Source organism: Macaca thibetana, chromosome 2 (assembly GCF_024542745.1).
Source record: "Macaca thibetana thibetana isolate TM-01 chromosome 2, ASM2454274v1, whole genome shotgun sequence".
Lineage (NCBI taxonomy): Eukaryota > Metazoa > Chordata > Mammalia > Primates > Cercopithecidae > Macaca > Macaca thibetana.
This window is the reverse complement of record NC_065579.1, coordinates 100,907,747-100,935,203: the sequence shown is the minus strand read 5'-3', so window position 1 is coordinate 100,935,203 and position 27,457 is coordinate 100,907,747. Positions and strand designations below refer to the sequence as shown.

Sequence of the window (27,457 nt, the reverse complement as noted above, 5' to 3'; positions counted from 1 at the left end):
CACAAGGCCCCATACCAGGTCTCTTTCCAGAATGTTCTGCTACCTCCCACTGCCCCACAGGCACACAGAGTCTCCGAGGCCTGTTTAGAACCTGAAGCCTCAGTTCATTCCACCTGCTGGGGTGGTGGCTCTGCCAGGCTGTGCTGTAGACTCAGGGAGCCAAGTGCCCCAGCAGACAGTCCTGCAGGCCATCAGGGCTGTGAAGGGGGGTGGGGGCCAAGGTCCGGAGCCTGCGGGTGGAGGGCATGGGGAGGGGAGGCTTTCCCAGAGGGCCAGAGGGGACACCTCACTCACCAGAGGCCTCCTTTGTGGCAGCCCCCACCCACCAACACAGCAACACCTCTACCAGAGGAGCAGGGCCTTTGGGAGTGGAGCCCCTCAGGCAGCAGGGGGTGCAGGAGGGGGCAAGAAAACAAGGCTGAAAAGGGGGAGGCCAGAGCTAGGGCGGGCCTTGGCTGTGTGCGGAGGGATGGAGAAGCAGGAAGGGGCGGCTCTGCATGACGGGGACCCAGGAAGAGAGCAAGGTGGGGTAAGAGGGTGAGGTCGTGCAGCCTGCAGTCACTCAGGCAAGGGTCCCAGGCCGGAAACCCTCCAAACCTAGGGTGATGGGCAGCTTGGCACATGGTAAACTCCCACCTGGCAATAACCCAAGGGAGCCAGGGGATGAGGTTGGCAGGCGCCAGGCCCCCATTTACCTCCACTGGGGGGGTCTTCAGCCTGGCAGGATGGGGGATGCCTCCCACCTCCTCAGTAGGGGGCTGAGTAGGGGGCTGGTGGGCCACCCTTTCTGCTTTTCCACAGCCATCTTGGACCCTGAGCCTTCTCCTCATTGGAACCTGGGTGCCACTGACAGCAGTGGGTGACTAGCCTGGTGGCCAGAGGGGGACCAGGCCGCTGACGGGGTCCTTCTTTGTTACAGGTTTCAACTATGCTCCCTCCCGCTCCCGGGGAGTCTGTCCCAGACCAGTCTTCAGTCACCCTTTCCAAGGTCTCAGCCCTTCGCACAAAACACACCCGGCCGGCTTCATGCTCTGCTAGGCCTGTTCAGACTCAGGAGTGGGGAGGAAAGGGGACTTCCCCAAGGTCGCACAAGAGGGGCGGCACCCAGGCCTCTATCGGCTCCAAGTTCCACGAACCCACACAGCGCTCCGCGTGTGCCGGCTTCTGTGACTCAGGGCAGACCGGGGAGGTCACGGGGCTGCACCACAGGCTCGCAGAGCGACTGACTGGCGGGGCGAGGTGGTGGCGCGGCAGCGGCCTCAGAGCCTTGCAGGGGAAGCGGGGCGCGAGAGGCGAGCCTGAGTATGCGCGTGGGTGCCTAGGGGGCGGAGGGGTCAAGTCTCCCACTTTTCCTCCCCGCGCCGGATCCCAGGGGCCTCCGCATCCCGGGGGACACCAGAGGGAGACCTCAGGAGAGACTTGGGGCGGGGGACGGATCAATGCCGCGCGCCACCTCCTCCGTGGCCCGCCCGTGGCCCCCGCAACTCCAGAACAGCACCCGGAGGCGGGGCGGGGCGGAGAGGGGCGGGGCTGGGCTGGGCTGGGCTGGGCGAAGGGGGCGGGGCTGGCAGGGGGCAGGGTGGGGGTGCGAGCTAGGAGCCGCGCGAGCACTCCAGGCGCGGGGCGACCACAGCGCTCAGGTAAGGGCGCGACGGAGGGCGCGCGTCTGCGGACCGGTGTCTGTGCTCCACGCTTAGCCAGTCCAGGTGGGGGCTCCCGCCTCTTGGCTGCCGCGGTCCCCGCCCAGCTCCTTGGTCCCAGCGGCAGTCATCCCCCGGCCGTCCGAATCCCTCGTAAGACCCCCCTCGGTCCCCGCGGGGCTCACAGCGTCGTCCTCCTTACCTGGCTGCTAGCCGGCTCGGGTTTGGGGCAGCGCCCCAGGCCTGACCTGAGCCATGGTGCCAGGGCCACGGGGCCCCAGCCAGCAGGAGAGACTGCCAGGAGGAGGTGACGCCGGCTGGTTAGGGCGGAAGGGCCCGACCCGGGATTCCAGGAGGTGGCCTTTTCGCATGGGAGTGGCATGGCAAATGCCTGGCGGCTGGAACAGGAGCTCGGGTCTGGGAAACTCCAGCGACTGAGTGTGTGCCTGGGCAGGGAGAGGAAGGGAAGCTGGGACATATGCGACAGCAGGGAGGGGTGCTTGCCTAGGACAAGAGGCTTGGAGCCACCGAGGGGCCGGGGAAGGGTGCAGCGAGGAGAGGCGAGCATGAGACTGAGGGATCAGGTGTGACAGTTCAGTGCCCCCTCCCTTGGGCAGTGCGTCTCTCTACTGTCCCCCACTGGGCACCAGATAACGAAGGGGCTTCCACAGCAGCCCATGAAAAAGCCTCCACAGAAGGCAGAACTTCCCTGCCTGTTCAGACCAGGAAATACCAGAGTGAGTGAGTGTCATGACAAGGTGTGTCAGGGACCTGAGGAGCCAGGCCTGGGAGAGGACAGGGGAGGCCCCAGTGACCCTGCCCTGGAGGAACCTAGCGTGGACAGAGGCCAGGAATGCAGAGGAGAGACCAGGTCTGGCTACTGGTTAGAGTGCCACAGGGGCAGCCGCTGACTCACCTGGGCACGCCGTGACTGGCCAGTTCTGTCCTCATCCCGCCCAACCCCACCCCACTCTGTGGGGAGCATCAGGGCTGCCTGAAGATAGCTATGAGGCAGGGCCCTGCCAGGATCTTGCTCTGTGCCTCAGGTGAGTTGCCCAACCTCTCTGAGCCATCTAGCTAGCTGAACCTGGTGGGCTGGAGCCAGAGGTCTGGGTCTGAGCCCTGCACAAGTTCTACAGATACGGTCTCTGGGCCCTCCCATTGTTCCTGGGCCTCTGTTTCCCTGTCTGTACATTGGGCACAGCCTGCCACTAAGGAACTTTTGAACTGGAGAGAGGGAGAGGGTGAGGAAGTCATGCCCTTGACTGGAAGGGGGAAGCTTAGGGATGGGACATGGGTTGGGGAGGGGGTACTCCTGCAGGACCCTCCTCATATTAAGGTTCAGCACCTCCTCCTCCTGCCCTGCAAATGTGCACACTCATGCACATTCACGCTGCCTCACCCCTGCACTTACGCTCTCCTCATCACTTTCAGGATGAAGCCCCAGACTCCCTAGCCTGGGAGCTGGGCCCCTCAGGGTCACCTAACTAGAATCCCAGCTTCCACCATAGCCTTCCCCCCACCCACTGCCTTACCAGCCAGGCTTAACTTCTGCCCATTCCTCTGGGTGGTGTGACTCAGTTTCCCAGGGTTAGAGATCCCTTTGGGGCCACAGATGTGGAAGACTCCCAGATTAACAGTTGCCAACTTGAGTCTGGAGGACTCACCCCAGTAGTCGTAGGCTGCTTTGTGGGGTGCAGAGTCTAAGGACCAGATCCTCACACCCAGAGAAGCCCCCTTCCACCTGTTTGTCCTTTTGAGGGGAGACTTAAGTAGTTTGAAAAGCTGTGATCTGCTTTGGCTGGGTGCAGTGGCTCACGCCTGTAATCCCAGAGCTTTGGGAGGCCAAGATGGGATGATCACTTGAGGCCAGGAGTTCAAGACCAGCCTGGTCAACATAGTGAGATCCCATCTCTAAAAAAACAAAACAAGACAAAATAGAAAGAAATACAAATAATAAGAAAAAAATGCTGTGATCTTGTTGAACTCCCATTTCATAGAGGGGTGGCTGAGGTACGGAGAGAAGTAAGGCTGTGGATAAGTTGAGGCATGACCAGGGCTGAGCAGCCAGGTGAGAGCTGCTCCTGGGGGAGCAGCTGAGACTGAGCAGTGGGGACAAGGGACAGGAAGCCTGAGGAGGAGGGGCTGTCTCCAGGGTCAGAGAGCTCCTTGCCAAGGTATGGTGTCAGCTGGGGTCGTGGTGCTGGCCTCCCAGAGAGTGTAGGGATGTTGGTGTTCAAGTCTTCCTAACAGCGAGTTATTTACTGCAGTATCTTTTCAACTTGCACTGATCTGGTTCCTGGTCTGCATCTCCCATCCTAGCCTCACCCTTTCTTCCACCTCCCCAACCAGCCTTGGATATCCTCACCTCTTAGCTTAGACCCCAGCTGACTGCCAGCTAAGAGTGGAAAAGTCATCCCCAAAGGGCCTTTCCATTCCAGCACTTTCGGGAGACATGGGTGAGAGTTAGGTGGGCCTGGCTGCACCCCTGTTCCCTTGGTTGGGCTTTCATGGTCTGCCTGAACTGACCTGGAGCCCCCTGCGTCCTGGGGGCCTGGGTCTGCCTCAGGGGCCCACAGAGGGAGAAGAAGCTGCAGCACAGAAGTTGCAGCTGGGTGTCTGGTGGCTTCCACTTCCTGCCTCTCCCTCTGCAGCCTCACCCTCCGAAGCAGCAGTAGCAGGAAAGGTGGGGCAGGAATGCCTGGCCTGGGCCCTTGGCCAGAGCTTGAGGGACCCGCCCCACTCCATTCCAGAGCCAATTCACTGGGAGTTGTAGGCTCTGCCAGGGGCCTGGGATGCCCCCATGGCACTCTCGGGGCGGGCTGGCGAGGGGAGGGCTGAGACCCCTTCCCATTCACCCTTTTAGGTCTGCCTGTGTCACCTGCCCATCATTGACTGCCCTGATTATGTCCCCTGCCCCACACAGATTGGCTAACTCCAAAGCCCAGCATGTCAGAGACAAGGAGAGAGACAGTCTGTGGGTCTTGGGCTAAAAGACCCTGTAACTCTCTGCCCCAGATACCTGATCAGGTCATTTGGGCAGATGAACTTTGCCAAGTGAGGGTACCAGGGTCTGGTGGGGGAGGGCTTTGTGGAGTAGAGGCTATAGCCTGGCTGTGGGGGTGGGTTTGAGCCCAGGCCTCTCTTCGCCCCTTCTTTTAGGCAGGACACCACATTCCCAGGTGATTCCTGCCTAATTGGAAGGTCCCTCTCACTCCAGGGCAGAAAATCTCAAGGCTCAAGCCCACCTGCCCACCCCAAGGGCCCCCATCCATCCAGCAGGCACCCCTTCAGGGTGGATGGTTGTGACCAGTGATCCCTCTGTCTGGTTGGGGGACCACGGAGGGTCCAGGCTCCTATCCACATTGAACTCTCTCTCACTGCCTGGCACCATCTCCTCTGCAACTGTCATATGTTTATTCCCCCAAATGTTACTTTGGATCCCATCATTACCTTGCTCTAAAGTCTTCCATGGCTGTCCATGGGCGACTGAGGCACAGCGAAGCTGTGGTCCTTTGGGGTGCTGCTTGGTGGGCCACCCTCAGAGGCTGGTCCCTCACACCCATGAGCCTTTACTCTCAGGGTTCCCCCACTTGCCTGCTGGGTCCTCCCTTCCTTTTCATTTCTTGACCATCCTTTGTGGCTCTAGCAGGAGGCCTCCAGACTCCCCCATACCTCCAAAACTCTCCTTGCGTACACAGCCCTGTTGGGTGACAAGGAGTCCTGAACCACGGGCTAGAGGACAAGGCTGGGCTCCTCTGACAGCCTGGCCCTGTTTATAGAGACTGCAGAATCCCTGAGGGGAGACTTGATGGAAAGGGGCCAAGACCAGGGCACCACTAACACTACCCTGGGCACTTGGGATCCATGGTGGGTATTTGAGCAGAGGAAGGAGCAGGCCAAACTGGGCTTAAAGAACATCTACCCTTTGGGGAAGAAAGGGTTGCTTCCCTTGGCAGCTCTGAGCTCTGTCTCTCCTTTACGGACCCCTCATCTTTCATCAGCTGGGCCCAGGCAGGGAGCAAGGCAGGGGTCAGTGGCCAGTCTGGGAGCTCCCCTTTGTGGTGATATGGGCTCACTGCTGAGTTCTGATATGGGTGGTCATGGACCTTGCTTCTGGGCACCCTGCCTGAGAGGATGGGCACTGGCCTTGCTCCTGCCCGTGCTATCTAGCTGTAACCTGTGCCCTACACAGGAGGCCCTGAGTCTGACACCCGGCCATGTGCAACCCTGAGGAGGCAGCCCTGCTGAGGCTGGAGGAGGTCTTCTCAGCCACCCTTGCCCGTGTCAACAGCTATGTCCTCCAGCCCCTCCTCCCAGCCGGTGAGTCTAGGCTCTGTAGTGGGGAGGGAAGGGCACTGAGGAATGATCCCAGGGACAAGAGTCCTACCTTGTTGGACTCGCTGAGCCACAGCTTTCTCAACCTCAAATAGGAGTGGTGACACCTGGTATCAGCATCTTCTGATGGAGGTGGTGCGATCTCGGCTCACTGCAACCTCTGCCTCCCAGGTTCAAGCGATTCTTGTGCCTCAGCCTTCTGAGTAGCTAGGATTACAGATGTCTGCCACCATACCTGGCTAATTTTCATATTTTTAGTAGAGATGGGGGTTTTACCATATTGGCCAGGCTGGTCTCGAACTCCTGACCTCAAGTGATCTGCCCGCTTCAGCCTTTCAAAGTGCTGGGATTATAGGCATGAACCACTGCACCAGGTCAGACTGCTCCTTTCTTAAAGGAACCCTGAGGGGCCAGGCCATGAACCTACCTGTAGCCCAGACCAGGCTGTGCAAAGAGATGGAATTCCTCCTCTCCCAGGGTAAAAGACTGGAGACTGCCGTTTGCTTGAATTTTCATCTTGCTCCCACCTAGGGCACCTGGTGGTGCTGGGAGGGGAACAAGACTGACTGGAACACAGGATGCCTAGGTTTTACTTCCAGCTTAGGTCTCACTTGTGAGGCCTTGGTCAGGTGCCTCTGTGCATCTGTGAAATGGCAGAGGACTGTGTGACCCTGTGGACTCCACATTCTGGATCTGAGGAGTCCAGGATGAGGAAGCCCAGAGCTGGGGAGGAATTTGTGTATGTACTTAGTTCCCTGAGGATGTCAGGTCAGGGGTGTCCCTGTTGAGTGAGGAGGTGGGTGTGCACCCCTATTTCCTCCTCGAGGGTGCTGCCCACTGCTCCAGCCTGCCCTTCCCCTGCTCAGCTTTAGGCTTCACCAATTCTGTCCTGCGGATCCCAGGGATGCAGACCCGGCCACAGCTCCAGGGCTGGCCGGGGCTGGTGGCCCTCATGTGAACACCTGGGGCTTCTGCATGTTCCCCGGGAGATAGAGCCCACGTCCTCCACTCACAGTGTGCCTGTGCTCCTGCCCCAGCTCCAGAGCCCTCAGATCCCTGGGCCAGAGAGTGCCTGCGGCTCTTGCAACAGCTGCACAAGAGCTCCCAGCAACTCTGGGAGGTGACGGAGGAAAGTCTGCACTCACTGCAGGAGAGGCTGCGCCACCCCGACTCCACCGGTCTGGAGTCCCTGCTGCTGCTGCGAGATGCTGACCGTGTACTGCAGGCCCACATAGAGTAAGACCACTGGAGGTGGGGCTGGGGCTCAGCCCTGGTGTCAGAGTGCCACCTGGCATTAAGGTTCACCTGGGGGTGGGGCTCACATGGATCAGGGTTCAGGCAAAGGTTTGGGCTCGGTCCGTTGTTGGTGCTCACCTGGGGTCAGCCTCACCTGGGCTTGGGTGTTCACCTGACAGCAGGCTCAGACACTCCAGACCTGAGGCTTGGGGCCTCCCAGGGAAGAGAGACTGTATGTTAGAATTGTCTTGTTGGCCCAGGAGTCAAGGTCTCCAGTGCCCAGAGCCAGGCCACTGTCTGGGCCCTCAGGGCTGCAACTGATTAGTGGGTGGGATCTGGGGATCCCAGGGACCAGGGGCTTAGGTCTGGGGCTGAGGACTGGGTTTGCAGGGTGTTCCCTGTGCTGCCTGCAGGTACATCGAATCCTACACAAGCTGCATGGTGGTGCAGGCCTTCCAGAAGGCAGCAAAGAGGAGAAGGTGAGCACAGGGCTGGTGCAGTGGCCCCTGATGGGGCGGGAGTGCCTGAGTGAGGGTGGGGTCAGGGAAGCCCCCTCCCCAGAGCAGTGGGTGTCACAGTCCACGACTCATCCTGGAGGACTCCTGGCTCTACAAGTCTGCACAGATCCACACTGGAAGAGAAAGAGGGAAGGCCCAGTGAGGCCAGGAACAGAATCCAGACCCACTCCGGCTGGGCTGGCCTTGGGGCGGGGAAGGAGGGGCGTCCCTTCAGGGTGGATGGTTGTGATCAGCAATCCCTTCATACTCTGAGATATTGCTCCTAAACCTGTGAGGGTAACTCGGGTACTGTGTTCATCTGACAGGGTAGAGGTTTTGAGCCTGGGGCTGGCCTTGGGGTCTGGGGGGATTAGCTGGGGCAGGGAGGTGGTGGTGTGGATGCAGGAATGGAGGAAGGGGTGAAGGTGGTGTGGGGCCCTCTCTACACACAGCCAGTATTGGCGGGGCCAGCGGAAGGCGCTGCGGCAGCTGTTGTCAGGTGTGAGCTCAGAGGGCTCGGTGGGTGCGTCGCCGGGCCAGGCCCTCCACCAGCCACTCACCCATCACGTGCAACAGTACGTGCTCCTCCTGCTGAGCCTCGGGGACACCATTGGGGAGGTAGGTACCAAGGGCAGCAGCATGTGGGGAAGCCGAGGGAAGGGAGGGATAGAGCCCAGACTCAGGGGACTCAGCCTGTACTCAGGAACCCTAGTACAAGAAGGACTCAGCCATGCTGGGGGATGGGAGAGAGTTGAGGGAGTTACAGTCCTGTCCTGGGGTTTCCAGGGGACATGGGGGACATGGTCCAGCCCTGAGGAGGGGGTCCGAAGACATGGTTCTGCCCGAGGGAATCTCAGTGGGTGACAGCACTGCCCTTCCCTGCGGTGTCTGAGGCACGTGGCCCTGCCCTGGTAGAGCCAGCAGAGACCCAGAGAGCAGGGGTAGAATCATGTCCTGGGAGTGAGGACACGTGGGCCCAGGGCTGAGCTGGGGAAGCACCTTCGTATTCTACCCACTGCCCCACCAGCAGAAGAGGAGCTGTCAGGGAGAAAAGGGCAAAGTCTGGCCTAGATTCAGGCCTCTCAACCAGCCGGGACCAGGACTGGGCTAGGGAAGATTCCAATAAGCTCCCCGCTCACTGGCTGCCCTGTCCCCCTTCAGCATCACCCAACCCAGGAGCTGGTGGTGAACGCAGTCACCCTCTTTGGGAACCTGCAGTCCTTCATGAAGCAGGCGTTGGACCAGGCTGCAGCCACACAGGCTCTCTGGCACACCCTGAGAGGCCGGCCGAGGGTGAGTTGGGGGCCTGAGGGGCAGTTAGGGAGGGGGGTCCTTTTTGGGCATGGAGCTGTTGGGGGCCTTGAGCTGCTTGCTGTATTCTCCGGGTCTCAGTTTCCCCATATGGAAGGGGGAGTGATGGCTGAAGCAGGAGGCCGTAAGGTCCCTCTGTCCAGCCATTCTTATCTGTCTGCTGAGCATGTCCTGGGCCAGGCCCTGACCTGGCCTAGGGAAGAGGCAATCAGCAGATTGCCTCTCGCCTGGGGATGTCACCGATCACACCCTTGCGTCGCTGCCCACCACGGCATGAATTGCCCTTGCAGGGAGGAGAGTCCCCTGGGCCCTGAGACTTGGACCTGGTGTGGAGAATTAGGAGACTAGGTGGAGGAATGAGAATTGCGGAAGGGAGGCAGGGGTGGCCGAGTACTGGGAGAGGACTGATAGGGGAATGGCTGGGGCCATGGCACAGAGGTGTGGGAGGGGGACACTGAAGCTTCATGAGAGCCAGGAATGTATAATCAGTGCATTTCTGTCCATCACTGACCCAGTGCATTTCTGTCCATCACTCCAGGTCTCCTGGAGGGGGTCTGTCGGGGGTGCCTGGGGTACAGGGGGAGGTGGCAGAGTGGCTGCCAGTTTGCAGGAAGAGGTGCCTAAGCCTTGTACTGTCCTCTTTGCCCCACCAGGATGTGCTCTGCACCCCTGCTCACAGACTCCTTCAGGACAGCCAGGACGTACCCGTGACGGTCGCACCGCTGCGGGCTGAGCGTGTGCTGCTCTTTGATGATGCCCTCGTCCTGCTGCAGGTTGGGGTGGGGCTGACCCGAGGTCTTAGGGCCACAGTAGGGTTCTGGGGTCTGGTCGGAAAAGGAGCAGGAGAGGGGCACGCTACTGGGACTGAGAACGTGGGCTTGGAGGGATAGTCAGGGACAGAAAGGCATTGTGTTGGGGAGGGGCAGTCCACTGGAGCTGTCCCCAGAGGAGCATGGGCTGAATGGAAATTCGGTCCAAGGTTTGTCCCGGCTTCAACCCTTCCCATCTGGTGTCCTTGGTTACATGTCTTCACCTTCGTTTTCCCATCTGGAATGTGGGGGTCATTATTAGTGAGTTTGTTCTACAGTAGACACCAGACAACTCTTAGTTCCCATTGTACTCAAATAAGAGAGGAACCCCAGACAGGAAGTCATGGGTGACTGAGGGGTGACTAAGGAGGGCTGGATGCGAAGGCTTCTAGAGAAAAGTACCCCACAGGAGCAGTGCCTGGGCTTTCAGCATTGTGGAAGTCAGGAAGGAGCCAGGCCTGGGGCTGGGAATTGTTACACGGCCAGTCACCAACTCTGGCTCATCCCCCTGAAATCATGTTGTCCTGGTGAGGTCCACAGCACTGTCTTCTCTGCCCCTTAGAAGGTTGGTCTGGAGCCCACTTGCAGACAGGTGGCGGGGGCCCGGCAGGAAGCTGCTGCCCAGCTTAGACCTGTGTCCCCTGAAGCCTGATTTTGGGGTTGGTTCTGATTTAGTTTGAATTCCCCTCCACTCCCAACTTCACACTCTGCTCCAGTACACTGATGAGCTACTGTCCCTTCCCTGTGCTAGCCCTCTCCGACCGCTGGACCTTTGAACATGCTCTTGTGTCTGGTGGGCCATCTCTTGTCCATGGCCTGCGGCTGGCAAGCTCCTCCTCACCCCTCAGGCCTGGGCCTCCCACCTCGTCCCTGTCCTGGTATGGAGCAGTGATTGGCCTGACTGGGCCGGGCAGGAAGTTGCTACACAAAATCTTCCCATAGGAAGGGGCTTTTTTTCTGGCTCTCAGATCAGGATGGCATTCCAGGTAGAAGGAACAGCAGGAGCAAAGGTTCACAGTGAGGAGAGGTCGGGGCAAGCTCGTGAAGGTGTGATTGCGGAGTGGCCGTGACGGCGTGGTGGTCTGTGAGGTCTCAAATGTTAGGCTCAGCAGTGTCTCAACCCCCAGGTAGTAGGAGCCGTAGAGAGGTTTCCAGCAGGGGTTGACCAGTTCCCAGCTTCATTTCCAGACCACTCTGGTGGCCACAGGGGGCTAGAGGCTGTTTCTGAGTTACTGGTCAAGCCCTGGGGTGGAAGGGACATGGAGCAGCTGTCCCTGAGGTGGGGAGCAAGCCAGGGGGGAGAGGGACTCAGTGCTGGACGTGCTGGGCAGAATAGCCTCGGTGGCCATGCAGGGTTGAGCTTGGGGCAAGCCTGGGCCAGAGGATAGGTAAGCGTCTGGCCTGGGCTCGGAATGACGCCTGTGTCCGTCCTCTTCCAGGGCCACAACGTCCACACCTTTGATCTGAAGCTGGTGTGGGTGGATCCTGAGCAGGACGGGTGAGCGACCCCCTTGGCTGACACCCCAGACCTTCCCTTTACCCCCATGACACCTGCCCACACCCTGGTACTCTGGCTTGGGCCCCTCCACCTTTCTGGACAGAGCTGGGGCCTACTCGTCACCTCCATCTGTCTAGGTGCACATTTCACCTCCTCACGCCTGAAGAACAGTTCTCCTTTTGTGCCAAGGACTCCCAGGGCCAGGTGAGTGTGGGTGAGCTGCGAACTGCGGGAGTGGGGTCACAGGACAGGGTAGGAAGAGGGCAGAAGTGTGCAACCCTGCAGGGCCCCACAGGAGTGCTGGCGAGTGTCTGGCAGGCCTCTGGGGACCTGGTGAGAGGAAATTGGGGTCAGGCATTAGAATGCCAAAAAGAACAGGGTATTTTTCTTTCTAAAGACAGAATTTGGTCATGTGTTGATCCCTACCCTGAGGTCTTGTTTGTCCTCTGGGCAGGCCCTGCAACTGCAGAGGAGGATCTCAGGCTGGGTGGGGGCCCCAGAGGGCAGCAGGGAGCAGTTGAAGGGCCCCCCAGGTGACAAAACGGAGTGGGGGTGGAGGGTGGAGGGGTGGTACCTGGAGCTACCCCAGAAGGCTTCTTGGAGGGAAAGCCTCCAGCAGCAGTGATCCCTTCCCCGTGTTCCCCCTCCCACCAGGCAGTCTGGCAGTGGAAGGTGACCCAGGCCGTTCGCCAGGTCCTGCGTGGGAAGAAGGACTTCCCTGTGCTGGGGGCTGGCCTGGAGCCCTCCCAGCCTCCTGCCTGCCGCTGTGCAGAATATACCTTCCGCGCAGAGGGCCGGCTTTGCCAGGCCACCTATGAGGGCGAGTGGTGCAGGGCCCGGCCCCACAGCAAGTGAGTGGCTGGAGCTCTGGGTGGCAAGGTGGGGCTCTGTGGGGGCGGGGGCAGAGAGCAGCACACAAACCTGTCTCAGGACACGCACCAGGAGCAGTTACTCTCTGTGGACAGTCAATTCTCAGACTGCCTCGTAAGTCGCCTCAGACTAGGCCTGGCCCAGAGACGGTCTGTGCCAAATAAAGTCTTGATGGTGACACTAGAGGACAAGGGGCAGCAACCATGCCCTGGCCTTAGAGCCTGCAGGTGCCATTCCATTCTTAGGAGGGTGGGAGAATAATTCTCACATCCGTACCGGATTGTCTGGTGGTGGTGAAATGGCTTGCACACATTCTATCGCCGTCGGTCCTCATAAAGACGCTCTGTATGGAGTGCTTTTACCCATTTCATAGGTACAGACACTGAGGCCCAGTGATGGGCATGACCTGCCCAAGGTCTCAGGGCAAATGATGGGGTCAGTCGGCCTCAATCACAGGTCTGTGTGACCCCATAGACAGGCAAGCCTTTACAGAGCATGTGGCCCCACCCCATGCCACAGTTGGAAAAACAGACCCAGAGAGCAGAAGGGACTCACAAGGCTACACTCTCAAGCACCTCTGCTAGTTTCTAATACCCTGCCTCCTTTCAGAAAGGGCTTGAGACGACTTATGAACAGAGGGACAGAAAAAACACAGAAATGGGGAGAAGGATGGTGGAAACCCCACTGACTAGCATTAAACTTGAGCTTGATGCTTAGCTCTGAGCTTCCTGTTGGTCAAGGGAAAAAGGGAACCTAGATGTCTCCAGGGCTTTCCCTATGGGATGTGGTGAGTGTGCCCCATGAGGCTGCTGGTACAGTTAGGCCAGGAGTAGAAAAGGGCTAAAGGGGCTTTCTGCAGGGGATGTTTGGAGCTCAGACAAGAGGGCTGGGCTGGTGCAGAGAGCCCAGTCCAAGGGAAGAGAAAGGGAGGGTGTCTGAGAAAGTAGGTGGCTGAGGTTGCTGAGGGATGGGTTCCACTGTGTTCCAGGGGAACCCTGAAATGGCCGGATGGGCGGAATCACGTGGGGAATTTCTGCCAGGGCCTGGAGCATGGGTAAGGCTGGCTGGGGCTGCTGCTGGGAGGCTTGTGGTGGGGGGTGAGTGCTTTCCTCCCCTGCTGTGGTCGCCAGCCCGGCCCCATCCTGAATTCCCAAACCTCAAGCAGGAACTTAGAGACAATCTGGTCCGGCCCGCCTCACTGTACAAAAGGGGAACCGAGGGCCTGAATAGGGGGCCGGTCTGAGCTCGAGGTCATGAGGGAGTGGTACAGGCCAAAAGGTGCTCTATGGTGCCCGGGGACAGGCTGAAGGGAGGGGTCCTGACAGGGGACCTTTGAAGAACAGGAAGACTGAGGGCCTCTGAGAGTCTCCCTATTGTCCGGAAGGCTCCTTGGGGGCCGGGATGCTCCTGGGTGGCATGGAGTAGGTGTGATGGGCGTCTCAGGTCAGGGCTGATCCCCATCCCCACAACCATGCTGTCAGCTTCGGCATCCGCCTGCTGCCGCAGGCCTCTGAGGACAGGTTCGACTGTTACAAGTGCCACTGGCGAGAAGGCAGCATGTGCGGCTACGGCATCTGTGAGTAAGTGACCCTGTCTGGGGGCTTGTGGGATGGGCCCATCCTCTGGGCCGAGCTCCATGAGGCAGAGTTCGCTGTTGATGGCCCTCCCCAGGTACAGCACCGATGAGGTGTACAAGGGCTACTTCCAGGAGGGCCTGCGGCACGGATTTGGGGTCCTTGAGAGTGGTCCACAGGCCCCCCAGCCCCTCAGGTACACGGGCCACTGGGAGAGGGGCCAGAGGAGCGGCTATGGCATCGAGGAGGATAGTGACAGGTGAGCGCCCTGCAGCCCCCACTCCCAGGGCGGAGGGATGGACAGGGCCCTCACAGACCAGATTGTTGCAGGACACAGGCTCCCGTTTGTCCTCCGCTGTGTCTCTCTTAAGCCCCTCACTTCCCCTCCAGTCCCTCGGTTGCCACGGAGGCTCAGGCTGAGGGAATCCTGGTCACACTGACTGCAGGGTCACCCCCGCCCCTCACCCCTCCTCATGGTGTTGGACAGGCATTTCTGACCCCCTACTCTGTCACGTCTAAAAACTGCAGCCCTTGCTGGCTCTCTGGGCTGTGTGATAAAGCCCTGGATCCTTGGCCTGGCAATCACGGCCTTGCCTGCTTCTCTAACCTCACCCCAGCTGCGTCTCCTATGCACCCCTCCAGCCTTTCTGGACCACTGAAGTCCCCACGTATCCATCACATGCTCCTGCCTCCATGGCTTTGCATACACTCCTATTCCACCTGTCCTTCCTGCCGCCTCCACAGAGAAGCCTCCCAGATGCTCTTCCCAGGCTGCCTGCCTCCCTCCTCCACCCTCTGTTCCTCTTAGGGGTCCTGACCCCTCTGACCTTGTGTCTGTTGAGTGGATTCAGGTGATGTCACTGCCCCTTATCTGCACTCCCTGCCGCCCCGTGCCAGCAGAGTGCCCAGGAGGTGCATGGGAATGAGTCTGATCCAACTCTGGCCACGTTCCTCTCCCTGCAGAGGCGAGCGCTACATCGGCATGTGGCAGGCTGGTCAGCGCCATGGCCCGGGGGTCGTGGTCACCCAGGCAGGTGTCTGCTACCAGGGCACCTTCCAGGCAGACAAGACGGTGGTGAGCAGAGTGTGTCCTGGGCTACCCCTCTCTTTGCACCCCACTCCCGCTGGGGGCCCTGAGGCTGAGCTGAGGCTTTTCAGGGAGGGATGGGAAAGGGGGCTGTGTTCCTGGGTGCTGGAGGGAGCCAGAACCTGGGCAGGAAGCCAGCTCTGCCACCCCCCTCCCCTGGCCCTGGCCAGTCCCTGCTCTGCATGACCTTGGTTTCCCCATCAGCAACTCAGGTTAAGAATACTTACCATAGACTCAATGAACTAGCAAGAATCGAGTGCTTACTCGTGATGATGCATTAGCTGACATTCATAGAGTCCTAACTTGACACCTGGCTCTGGGCTAAGCTCCCACCCTGATCCTGTGGGATCCTCCCAAGAGCCCTGCAGGTTGATGTCATTATTATCCCCAGTGTGTCCCTAGTGAATGACAAATGAGAGGCTCAGAGGGATCAGAGGACCTGCTCCATGTCACCTTCACTGAGTGGCAGAGCTGACACTCACACCCTGTTCTGCTGAGCCTCGCCGCCGAGCCTGGGACTCCCACGTTTGCCTCACCCATACCCTTCCAGGTGCTTGGGGAATGTGGGGCTCTGGCTGATGGCTGCTCTTGTTATTACTGTCTGTTGGTTTGTTTATGCTCTACTTCATTCTCGAAAGGATTGAAGGAGGCCTTCAAGGAAAGAGGAAGAAAAGGGAAGAATAAGTACGCAAAATAGATTTGGAAATAAGCTGAATACTAATTGTATCCCTTTCGGCTCTGAGCTTCCTAGCAGCCCATGGGGCAAGGGAGCCTGGTCAGCTCTGCCATTCCCAGGGCCAGTGACAAGCAGGGAAGCAGGAATGTTTCAGAGAAAGCCCCACATTTCTTGAGCTCCCAAGGGCTTCCTGAAGAAGCCACTGGGGTGAGGAACTAGGGTAGAGGGTGTCATTTGGGGAAATCCGCGGATGGGGTCCATGGGGCTGGTGCTCAGCAGGCCAAAGGCTAGAGTCCTAATTAGGTACAGTCCTGTGGGGCATGATGAGGCTCAGGGCCCCTTTCCCCATGTGTCAGGGCACACCTCCCTTCTTTTGCCATCTGTCTCCACCCTGAGTTTCCTGGCCCTTCCTCACCCACTGTTTCTACCCTCCCTGGCTTCCTCTCCCCAAGGGTCCAGGCATCCTCCTCTCTGAAGACGACTCCCTGTATGAGGGCACCTTCACCAGGGACCTGACCCTCATGGGGAAGGTGAGGACCACCGAGGCCCCGCTCCACACCCTGCTGAGGCCTTGGCTGGGGTCTGTAATCTCCCCACTCGGACTCAGGGCTGGGGGTACAGGCAGATGGGGGAGCAGGCAGGGGAAGGCCTGTCACACCTCCCTGAGAGCCAAGGTGTGAGCACAGTGACTGCACCCTGCCACAGAGTTGCGATTGATTCTGGAGTGAGGTGAGAGGGGACCAGTGGCCTTGCCTGCTATCCAGAGGGTACTGGCTGTGTCCCCCTGTACCCTCCTAGTTCAGAATACATGCCCTCCACCAGCACCAGTGACTGGAGCAGCTGTCCCTGGAGGCACTGGCCTTCATTGTGTGCCTCCCTGAGCTGACCCCGGAGAGGGCAATGTGTCCCCGCTGGGGCCTTTGGAAATGTAGGGGTCGTTTGGGTTTCATAATGACTGGAGCAAAGGGGTGGAGATTGGGTTGCTATGAATGGCACAGCCCCATGCGGCGAGACACCTCCCTCCTCAGGCGTTGCCTGTGCCTGGGCTTACTCCCACCCCAGCCCCTCAGTGGTGGTCTCCCCACTCTTGCCTGTGAATCCCTTCTCCATCCCTCTCCTCTTCCTACCTCAGAGGCGAGCTAGCCCCTGAGACGTGGGCACAGCTGTTGGTATGGGGGCTCTGGCAGGCGTAGAGGATTATGAACCCCTCAGTGTGGGGCAGCTTGAATGGATGGCGGGAAGCCTGCTCCTCAGTCTTTAGCCTCTCTGACACTGATGGACAGGCATGCGGCCTGTCACGATTGACTGGAAGGGTAACTGGGCAGACAGACATCCCTGCTCCTTCTCCTGACTCCCAGGGCAAGGTCACCTTCCCCAATGGCTTCACCTTGGAGGGCTCGTTTGGCAGTGGGGCAGGGAGAGGACTGCACACACAGGGTGTGCTGGACACAGCTGCCCTCCCACCGGACCCGAGCAGCACCTGCAAGAGGTGAGTGCCTGGCCCCTGTGGCTCTGGGCCTATCTGGGGATATGTCTGTGTTTCTACCCCAAGGACTCATATCTCATCAGAGGGGCCTTTTTGCACCCCCCTCTTAGCACTCTAGAGAGTCCAGAGACCGCAGGGTGTACAACTCCAGTCAGAGACTTGGAATCAGGGGCTGTGTGGATATAATGCTGTACACCACAAAACTGTAGGAAAAATATTATTTGTAGGCTTTGCTTAGGTACTGCTTTTTTTTTTTTTTTGTCTCAAAAGAATACAATACGGTTTACAAACCAAACATACAGGAAAAAAAATATAGAAAATAAGAGCATGTGTTAACCTTAAAAGAAAGGGATAGGCAAACATGTCCTACAGCATTTACAACTGATCATTAAGCCTGGCTCTGAGTTTCCTGGCAGCCAAGGTAAAGAAGGAAACTTGCTAAGTGGAATCACAGGCATTATCAAGGAGTATTTGAGAGGAGGATAGATTTCTTTTCCTCTAGGGACAGAGTTCCTTCTTGGAAAACGGTTGCTGTTGTTGCATCTATTGAGGAAGACTCAGTATTGCACAGAGGAAGGAATCTGTGTGGGTGGCAGTTCTAATGAGAAGTGGTCCCAGGCAGCATTTCAGGTGTAGGGAGGGAGTATAGTTGACTACTTGGCCCGCTGTCCCTGCATGCTGCTTCTCCCTGACAGCAGGAGCTGAGAGTGGACAGCAGTCCCTAGGGGCAGGCCCCAGCCCAGGTGTGGGTGTGGGCTGCGTGTAGCCTACAAGCATGACACTGGAGTGCAGGGCTCCATTAGACACATGCAGCCAGGCCCCAGCCTGTTGGCCATGGTAGGAAGGAACTGGCTGTAAGGGAGGGCAGAGAGGGATGTCTTGGAGGGGAATCCCAGACTTTGGGCACTGGTCTCTCTTGGGCCAAGACCCACTCTCTGGCTTGGCCTTCAGATCTGCGCACCTTTCTGTCTCCATCTTTCCAGGATTCCATATGCTTCTGTGTCTCTTCTGGTCGCAGGGTAGATTCTCTCTGTCCTTTTCTCTGCTGCTCTTCCTCCTGCAGCTGTGGAGGTCAGCCCCCTCTGCATGGTTCAATCCATCCACCCTTCCTGGGGCTTGATCCTGGGCCAGGCTGGTACCCCACCCCTCCAAGGGCCTGGGCAGAGTCCTGCCTACCTCAGCTCCATCTCTCCCTGCCCCATCACCCACCCTCCATCCCCATCACAGGCAGCTGGGCGTGGGTGCCTTCCCTGTGGAAAGCCGCTGGCAGGGAGTCTACAGGCCCTTCCGGGACTTTGTGTGTGCTGGCTGCCCCAGGGACCTGCAGGAGGCCCTGCTGGGCTTCGACGTGCAGAGCTCCAGGGAGCTGCGCAGGTCTCAGGATTACCTGTGCTGCGAGAGGTGAGGCCGAGCTGCGTGCACATGCACAGGTCAGGGTGGGCTGGGGAGGGCTTCCTGCGGGGAGGGAGCTGGGCACAAGTGTGGGTGAGGGACGCTGTGTGTGGTGCCCAGGACCCACCCCGAGGACAGTGTGGGCAGTATGGAAGACATCCTGGAGGAGCTGCTACAGCACCGGGAACCCAAGGCCCTGCAGCCATACCTCAGGAAGGTGAGAACCCTGCCAGGGTGGCCAAGGGGGTGACATTCTCACTGCCCCTGGTGGGGAAGGGCTCCGATTTTTCATAGCAGGGTGCTGACTGAAGGGGACAGGCCTGTGGGTCCCTTGTCCTCAGAGGGCCTCGGTGTTCCCATCTATGAGATAGGAGAAGTGTCGGGAGGCTGGTGTGGGCATGCCGTGCTCCAGACCCTGGCACTTAGTCTCTCTCCATTGTCTACGCACTGGCCCAGGCTCTGAGCAACTCACTGCACCCTCTGGGAAAGCTGCTCCGGACACTGATGCTAACCTTCCAGGCTACCTACGCGGGTGTCGGGGCCAACAAGCACCTGCAGGAGCTGGCCCAGGAGGAGGTGAAGCAGCATGCCCGCGAACTCTGGGCTGCCTACAGGTGAGCTCGGTGGCACATGGGACAGCCACTGCCCTGTGACACCAGTCCGCCCTTTCCAGGCATCAGTTCTGCCTTGAATCTGGGAGGAATGCCAGGTGTCTGATTCAACAACAAACCAGACCCTTGGTCAGTGTGCAGCTGCTGAGCAAAGGGGTTAGAGGGTGCAGCAAAGGCCTAGCTGCAGCCCTCAGCTAGAGTCCAAGTCCCAGCCAGGCCCTGGGCTGACTCTGACCCCGGGCACTCTCACCCCATTGTAGGCTGAGCTTGACCCTAGACTCGGAACACACCTGCAGTCCCAGGCTGGGCTGTGACCCCATGAAACACTGCAAATAGAAGCCTTAGATGCTATAGTTCCTTCTGCTGCTGGGGTTCCAGGCTTCTCAGGCTACCATCCTGGAGCTCCAACCTTCTAACTTCTGTGGTTTGAGAGGATGAACCCTACAGGCCGTGTCCACAGTTCTGAGACGCTGCCTGCTCTTGCCTTTGTTGACTGGCAGTGGAGCTCCAGTTCTGTGGGAGGTGGCAGCCACACCATTTCTCTCTCCTTGGCTCACAGGGGTCTGCTTCGAGTTGCCTTACAGCGCAAGGGCCAGGCCCTGGAGGAAGATGAAGACACAGAGACAAGGTGACTGGCCCAGGCCTCCTTGAGGTCTGCCGAGTCCAGGGAGGCCTCACGCGTCTGCTCCTAGGACCTCCCTTGGGGAAAGAGGTGCTTCTGGGGAAGTGCTGGGCATTCACTCTATTGACCAAGCACTCTGCATTGATCGTTTGTGGATTAGAATGACCCATGACCTCTGTTCTGTGAGGAACCAGAGGGAGGGGGCACTGCTACAATACACTGAATGCATCTTTATTCTAAATGTATGATCTCAATCTCATCTTTCCCATGCAGAGGGTGAGTAGCTCCCCGAGGCACCCTCTTCTCCCTGCACACAGATGGGGAAACCAAGGGCTGGTAGGGATGAGTCTGAGGTTATATAGGAGTTAGGTGGGTCATTAAATCTGTCTCCCCCTATCCCTGGAGCAAACCTTACAATTTGCCTTTAGGTTCCAGACCTGAAGATGTTCCTGATCAGAGAGGCCTTCCTGTCACTGCATTGCAGGAGAGGGGAGATGGGGTTAGACATTAGGGAGAACTCCCCGCCTGGAGTCCTAGCACAGCAAACCAGGAGGTGGAACTGAATCAGCCTGGAATGGCTGCTGAGAGCTTGGCTGCAAGTTGCTGGCCCATCTGGGGCCCTGGTTTTGCTTTCAGTCAAATGGGGATCAAACTCCTGTCCCACCTGCCGTCTTGGTTGTCAAAGTCAAACGAGGGAATGAAGTTATGAATTGAATTGGGCAAATCATGGCTGAGAACAGGCTTGGAAAAGGTTTTCTGGGGAGGAGGAGGCTGGAGGCTGGAGAGGAGGCTAGAGGCCGGGACACTGTTTGTTGTGGAGCTAGGAGCTCTTTGAGAGGTGACTCCTAGTAGTAATCCTAGACCCCACCTTGCTCATCCCAACCTGTTCCGGTCTCCCCATCAGAGACCTCCAGGTACATGGATTGGTGCTGCCCCTCATGCTGCCCAGCTTCTACTCAGAGCTCTTCACGCTCTACCTGCTGCTTCATGAGCGGGAGGACAGCTTCTACAGCCAGGGCATCGCCAACCTGAGCCTCTTTCCCGATACCCAACTGCTGGAGTTCCTGGATGTGCAGAAGTAAGCCTTCCCTCCCCCTGTGCCGTGTTAGCCAGGACTCTGGCATAGCAGATGACACAGACTCGACTCAGATTGTCTTCAACCTAAAGGTGGGGCTGGGGTTGATAGGTTCATGTACCCACCAAGTTCTAAGCTTATGCATTCAGCTGTGGCTGGATCTAGGTGTTCAACTGAACGACAGAGGGAAGCACTTTCCATTTCTCTCTGTTGGTCCTTCTCAGGCTGCCCCTTGTGGTGACAAACACCATAAGCACCAACCTCTCAAGGTTTATACCCTCCCAGCTCCACTCCCAGAGTCCCCACAGAGGAGCTGGCATTGCCTTCCAACAGCTTCCACAGAGCCCCTGAGGTCCCTTGCTGGCTCAGCTTGGGTCTTGAGCCCACCCCTGAATGCCAGCCATGATTGACCAGGCCTGCCTGAATATCCACTGCTGAGGCTGGGGCAAGATCACCTGCTCTGAGCACTTGGGCTGAGAGTAGGGGAGAGGAGGTCCCTCAGGGGAAACCGAAGACTGCTCTGGGTGCAAGTCGGGAGGTGTTTACCACACCCCAGGGCCTCCCTTCCACCCTCAGTCTCCAAAACGTCCTTTCTCTTCAGTGTCCCATCTATCCATTGATGCCACAAGTGACCCCACTGTCCCCATTAGGGGGCACAGGCACTCTCTCTGCTCCCACATCCAGGTCTCCTTTGTTACACAGGGATGGTGCTTCCCACCCACCCTGCAAATCCCTGTTTCTTCCTCTATCTTAGTGACTGTGTCCTGCATCTGACCAGCCACCAGCCTAGAGACCTGGCTGCCAGTGCTTCCCAAGCGTGCCCCACCTCCCTCACCGCCTCAGTGTCGCTTCCCCACACCAGCCTCCAGCTCTGCCGTGTGAGGGCTGCATCCCCCTGCTCACGGCCCTGTGCTGGCTCGGCAGAGCCTCCTGGATGGAGTGCAGTCTCTTCAGCCCTCCCTCTCTGCTGGTCACCATGACCTGGCTCATACAAGCCCCTGGGCCACCCTTACCTCCCCGGAGCTTCTGGAGTGCTGCCTTCTCCAGGAATCCTTCCATCCTTCCCATGACCTGAACTGACCTCCTTCCCCTTTCTAGGACCCAGCTCTGCTGGGGGACACAGTGGCACAGGGAATTTGCCCTCTGACCTCACATTCTGCCCCTTGTCCAGGCAAAGCTTCCTGTCTCACTTTTTCGATTTCAGGCACCTGTGGCCCCTCAAGGACCTCACGCTGACGAGCAATCAGGTGAGAGGGAGGCCAGAATCCCAAGCCAGGGGCCCCCAGAGGTCCTGCAGGCTTTGAGGAGCCCTTTGCCTCATGATTGCTGGGCGGAGGCTGCAGAGGAGCTGGGGAGGGGCAGGGTGGGTTGGGAGGAGACACCGTCATTCTGACTTCCCAGTGTGGTGGAGGTAAGCTGTTGGCTTATAACCACCGGGCTCAAACATAGGTTTTTACCTGGCTGTGTGACCGTGTGCAAGAGGCTCGTGCACTGTGCCTCAGTTGCCTCATCAGTAAAAGGGAGCCAACACTAGAACAACTTCCAAATTCTTAATTACTTTATTTATGTTTCGAGAAAAAGTCTCACTTTGTCGCCCAGGTTAGAATGCAGTGGTGTGATCTCGGCTCACTGCAACCTCCGCCTCCTGGGTTTAAGTGATGATCCTGCCTCAGCCTCCTGAGTAGCTGGAATTATAGGTGTCTGCCAGGTGCCCACTACCATGCCCAGCTAATTTTTATATTTTTAGTAGAGACAGGGTTTCATCATGTTGGCCAGGCTGGTCTCAAACTCCTGACCTCAAGTGATCTGCCTGCCTCGGCCTCCCAAAGTGCTGGGATTACAAGCGTGAGCCACAGCACCTGGCCTTTATTTATTTATCTTTTGAGATGGAGTCTTGCTCTGTCATCCAGGCTGGAGTGCAGTGGCATAATCTCGGCTCACTGCAACCTCTGCTTCCCAGGTGGAAGTAATTCTCCTGCCTCAGCCCCCCGAGTAGCTGGGATTACAGACACGTGCCACCACGCCTGGCTAATTTTTATATTTTTGGTAGAGACAGGATTTCACCATGTTGGCCAGGCTTGTCTCAAACTCCTGACCTCAGGTGATCCGCCCGCCTCGGCCTCCCAAAGTGGTGGGATTACAGGCGTGAGCCACGGCACTTGGCCAGAACCACCTCAAAATTGTTGTGAGGGTGAAGTGGGCACATGAGGCAGCTGTTTTCAAAATTTGTCTGCCAGGCTGGCAGCATCAGGATCATCTGGGAACCTGTTAGGAAAGCAGATTCTTGGACCTGCCTCAGACCTACCGAGTCAGAAGCGCAGGGAGTGGGTCCAGGAACCTGTGTTTCACCAAGCCCTTGGGTTTGAGAACCATCAACATAGGCACTCAGAACTGGGCGGCACCCAGCGGCCAGTGCCTGTTATGATTATTATCTTCTTCTCCGTTTGGATCCTCCCAACCTCCTGGAGACTATTCCCCCCCGTTTTATGGTTGCACAAACTGAAGCCCATAGTGGAGCTGTGATCTGGCCTGGGTCACTCAGGCCTCAGGGTGGGGCTGCACTAAAGCTGGCAGTGAAGGGGAGGGTGGCAGGGGACTCAGGCCCGGCCCTGGGAAGGAGGGGATGTCAGAGCTGGGGGGCCATGGCCTCATCCAGCCCACTCCCTCCACCATGCAGAGGTACTCCCTGGTCAGGGACAAGTGTTTCCTGTCAGCCACCGAGTGCCTGCAGAAGATCATGTGAGTGTGAGCCGTAGTGGCTTGGGGATCTGGAGGCAGAGTGTGGGGTGCTCCTGGTTGGGACTGAACCAAGGTCCTTGACCTGGAGCCAGCTACCCTGCTGCAGGACCACGGTGGACCCACGGGAGAAGCTGGAGGTGCTGGAGAGGACATACGGGGAAATTGAGGGCACGGTGTCGCGGGTGCTGGGCCGGGAGTACAAGCTGCCCATGGACGACCTGCTGCCGCTTCTCATCTATGTGGTGTCGCGCGCCCGGTGAAGCAGACAGGCTGGGAACTGGGGGTGCAGGGCAGGGGCAGGGTCCTACGCCCACCATGATATCCTCTGACACCTCTGAACCCCAGGGTTGTTTATGGATGCAGCTTCTCTCAGTACAGATGGGGAAGCTAAGGCCCAGAAAAGGGAGGGTCCCAGCCAGGGTGCTGGGGTGCTAGAGGCGGAGTGAGAACCACGCCCCAGGTGTCCAGCCATCCTGGCCAGGGCTCCTTCCCCAGCTGCCTGTCCATGACAGCCCTCTTCTTGTCTCCCTCGATCTCTTGGTGGGACGGTATTCTCCAGAATTCAGCACCTGGGAGCCGAGATCCACCTGATCCGTGACATGATGGACCCCAACCACACAGGAGGCCTGTATGACTTCCTGCTCACGGCCTTGGAGGTGAGGCACAGGGGCTGCGGGCCGAGGTGGAAATGCCCTGGCCCTGGGGCAGACCCTTTTCCCTTCCCAGACATCATGGCACCATCGTGGGAGGGAGCTCAAATTCACAGCTCATGTGCGACTCTGGGAAGGGTCCTCACAGTGTCCCTGATCCTGCTCTTATTAAAGGAGCCAGGGAGGGGTCCCACAGTGCATCCCAGCCCTGGGGACCCTGCGGCCATGATTGCTCCAGGCTGCGTTCCCAAGTACAGTGGGAGAGGAAGGGCCCCATTTTCCTCGCAGACCGTGGCTGAGGAATGAGTTGGAGACACGCCTCCTCTGGGTTGGGAGGTGGGTGCACATAGCTATTGGGCCCTAGATCCTGTGCATGTGGTTGGGATCAGGCAGGTCAGCTGGCCCCAGCCTTGCCTCTCTCCCGCCAGTCCTGTTATGAGCACATCCAGAAAGAAGACATGAGGCTGCACCGCTTACCTGGCCACTGGCACTCCAGGGAGCTCTGGTAGCTTGGCCTTTCCTGGACAGACTGCAGAGCTGAGCAGGGCATTGCTGGCCCATCCCTCATTACCCAAGGCAAAGGGCAGGACAGGCCCTTGGAAGTAGCTCTTGGAGGAGATGAGTATTTTGTTTTGCACAGGAAGATGCTGCTGCTGCCCTGACTGGGATGAGGGTGAGGGGTGATGGGTGTGGCCCTGGACGTGGTGGTTTTCCCTTGGCCACTAGCCCATCTCCAATGACCCCTAAATCTGCAGCATGGTGCTGCAGGGGTGAGGAGCCCCTGGCTTCTCTTAGCTTGAGCCTTTATCCCAAGTTGCAGAGCCTCTCTGGGCCTCAGTGCTGCCATCTGTAAATGGTGGAGTGAGTACGCTGTAAAGGACCTTCTATCCATTTTGCTGAATTCCAGAGTCCTTTCGGAAGACTGACTTCAGTCTGCTGGGCTGTCCTGACCTCTGGCAGGCTCTAAGCCTCGCTGGGTATGCAGTCAACAGGGTGGGCCTGGAGGTCCGTGAACTGCAGGCCGTGTACCCATGACATAAACGGCGGCACCGGAGCAAGCTGGGGCAGGGGGTGGGCAAACTCTCACTGCCAGCACGCCCCAAGTGGCCTGTGAATCATTCACCTGTGACCTCTGTGGGCCTGCGGGGGGACAGCAGGGGCACATGACATCTGCCTGGGCCCTGACCAATAAATCCTCAGACCCTGCTGTGGATGGGGAGCAGGGGTACCTTTGGGAGGTGAGGACTTTATTTAAACAGCGGTTCTAGTGTGGGACCAAGAGAGGCAGCAGCTGGGTCTTGGGGCAGCTTCATTCCTGTTGGGCCTCAGTTTCTCTTCCCCACATTGAGGGACTTGTGCCGGGTGACATGCAGGGTCTCCCTCTGCCCTAACAGGATATGCATGATGACAGGCAGTGTGATGTGTTCTGAAAGGGTCCAGGGCGAGGCACAGGGAGAGGGTGGATTTGTGTAGGGTGCAGCTCTGGAGAAGCTGGATCATTCCCGGTCCCACTCCCTAGGCCCTGAGCAAGTCAGGCTCCTGGCTCTGGTTGTGGCTCCCCCAAATGAAGTACTGACCTCAGCCTATGAGGGGAGGGTTGAGGGAGGCTCTGGAAAGTCCAGCCACACCTGAGTCCCCAGCAGTAGCCGTGGGGCAGAGGGCACCCACAGAATCCCAGAGATGATGTCAGAAGTGGGCAGAGAGAGCCTGGTGCCTCTGCCACCACCTCCCCAGGAAGGAGGGAGAGCGTTTCTCTGGCTGATTCCACTAAATGTGCCAGCCCAAATGCAGGGCACGGGCTCTGGTTCTGCCAGGAGCCTGCGACACCCCCAGGAAGGGGATGGAACTGCGGAAGAGCGAGGACGTGCAGGGTGCACAGGCACTCATGCTTACTGGGACTGGGCAGCTCACTAGGATTCTATCCTTTCCAACCGGCATCAGCCAGCTCTTGTCCCCTGACAAGTGAGGACAGCCTGACCCTGCCCTCAAATGCAGCCCGCCCTGAGTTCATGGGATGCTGATGGAACCCCACCATACTTCCCTGCCTCCTTTGAGATTTGCGAGCCCTTGCTGCAGTTCAGATTCAACAAGGCCCTCTGGCCACCCTCTCACTAGGCCTCACCCAACACCGGTGGAACTGGAGCCTCTGGCTGGGCACAGTGGCTCACTTTGGGCGGCTGAGGCAGGAAGATTGCTGGAACCTGAGAGTTCAAGACCAGCCTGGGCAATATAGTGAGACCCTGTCTCTACAAAAATAAAATAATTAGCTGGGTGTGTTGGTGTGTGCTTGCGGTCCCAGCTACTCAGTAGGCTGAGGTGGGAAGATCCCAGAGCCTGGAAGGTCGAAGTTGCAGTGAGCCGAGATCGCATCACTGCACTCAATCCTGGGTGACAAAATGAGACCCTGCCTCAAAAATAAAAATAAAAATAAATAAATAAATAAATAAATAAATAAATAAGAGCCTCTGGACACAGCCTTGGGGGCTGCAGTGTTTTAAAAGGGTCCTGGAAGAGTCCAAGGGCAGACAGGGCTCTATCAGACCCTTACAACAAAACTCACAGAGCAGGCAGGCAGGAGTCCTTCCTGTAGGTGAGCCTGACTACTGCAGTGAGTGCTTCATGTACAGAAGACCCGCCCAGTCCATACTCCAGGGGTGACCTCTCCCAGCTGCTGCAAGAGCACCTGGCTGCCCAGAGAGCACGTTGGTGCCCAGTCTCTGGATGGTAGGGTTGGCCAGCAAGGACCCTAGCACCTCAGTGATCTCACTGATGTTCAGAGCAGCCTGGCAGGGCCCAGCTCTGGTCCCTCCACCATTCCAGTTCCCACCTCCTTCCCAGGATGAGGAGTCTCTCTTCAGTCATGATCTTGAGGAAGTGTAAGATTCTTCCTAATCAGTCCCAAATGGCACTTCACAGTCACCTGGGACAGGGTGGAGCGAGGCCCAGGGAGACACGACACTTCACAATCACCAGGGACAGGGTGGGGAGACGCCCGGGGAGACACGGCCCATTCACGGACTCAGGCAGTTTCCTCCCCTGTAAGGGCTGAGTCCCAGGCTACAGTGGAACTCAAACACACTGGCCCTGCCCTCGGGGGCCAGGATGTGGGGCTGAGAATGACAGATACCCAAGGGGCCAAGGGCCTTTCAGTGAGCAGATGCGTCCAGGTTGCACAGCCGAACCACACACTTATCCTAGATAGCAGCACTGGCCCTGGACACCCGCCCCACCCCCACCTGCATCCGGGGCCCTCATGCAGTCAATCATGCAACCTCTAGCCCTGCTTCTCCCAGGCCCACTACTCCATTCACCCGTCAACCCCATCTGCTGCCCCGTCCTGCCCTGC

General features: G+C 58.3%; 2 protein-coding genes across 4 annotated transcripts in view; one reads left to right on the top strand and one right to left on the bottom strand.

Moving 5' to 3' along the window:
* Positions 1 to 27,457, bottom strand: part of TMIE (transmembrane inner ear) — a 538,092-nt gene that overhangs the window by 15,384 nt on the left and 495,251 nt on the right. The gene's annotated exons all lie outside the window — the stretch shown is intronic.
* ALS2CL (ALS2 C-terminal like) lies at positions 1,563 to 26,383 on the top strand. Of its 3 annotated transcripts, XM_050780552.1 has the most exons (26): positions 1,563 to 1,640; positions 5,836 to 5,963; positions 7,016 to 7,214; positions 7,628 to 7,693; positions 8,164 to 8,329; positions 8,873 to 9,004; positions 9,676 to 9,795; positions 11,271 to 11,329; positions 11,467 to 11,533; positions 11,984 to 12,180; positions 13,188 to 13,253; positions 13,681 to 13,779; positions 13,871 to 14,032; positions 14,737 to 14,848; positions 15,989 to 16,066; positions 16,895 to 17,025; positions 18,250 to 18,423; positions 18,535 to 18,631; positions 18,871 to 19,028; positions 19,585 to 19,653; positions 20,552 to 20,725; positions 21,927 to 21,969; positions 23,400 to 23,461; positions 23,568 to 23,717; positions 24,021 to 24,117; positions 24,540 to 26,383. In XM_050780552.1, exons 2-26 carry the CDS (start codon positions 5,861 to 5,863, stop codon positions 24,618 to 24,620), a joined length of 2,862 nt encoding a protein of 953 aa, XP_050636509.1. In that variant the 5' UTR covers positions 1,563 to 1,640; positions 5,836 to 5,860; the 3' UTR covers positions 24,621 to 26,383. The 3 variants fall into 3 exon arrangements, with proteins under 3 accessions (XP_050636509.1, XP_050636510.1, XP_050636511.1); XM_050780553.1 differs by lacking the exon at positions 23,568 to 23,717; XM_050780554.1 differs by lacking the exons at positions 21,927 to 21,969; positions 23,400 to 23,461; positions 23,568 to 23,717; positions 24,021 to 24,117; positions 24,540 to 26,383 and adding an exon at positions 21,477 to 21,920.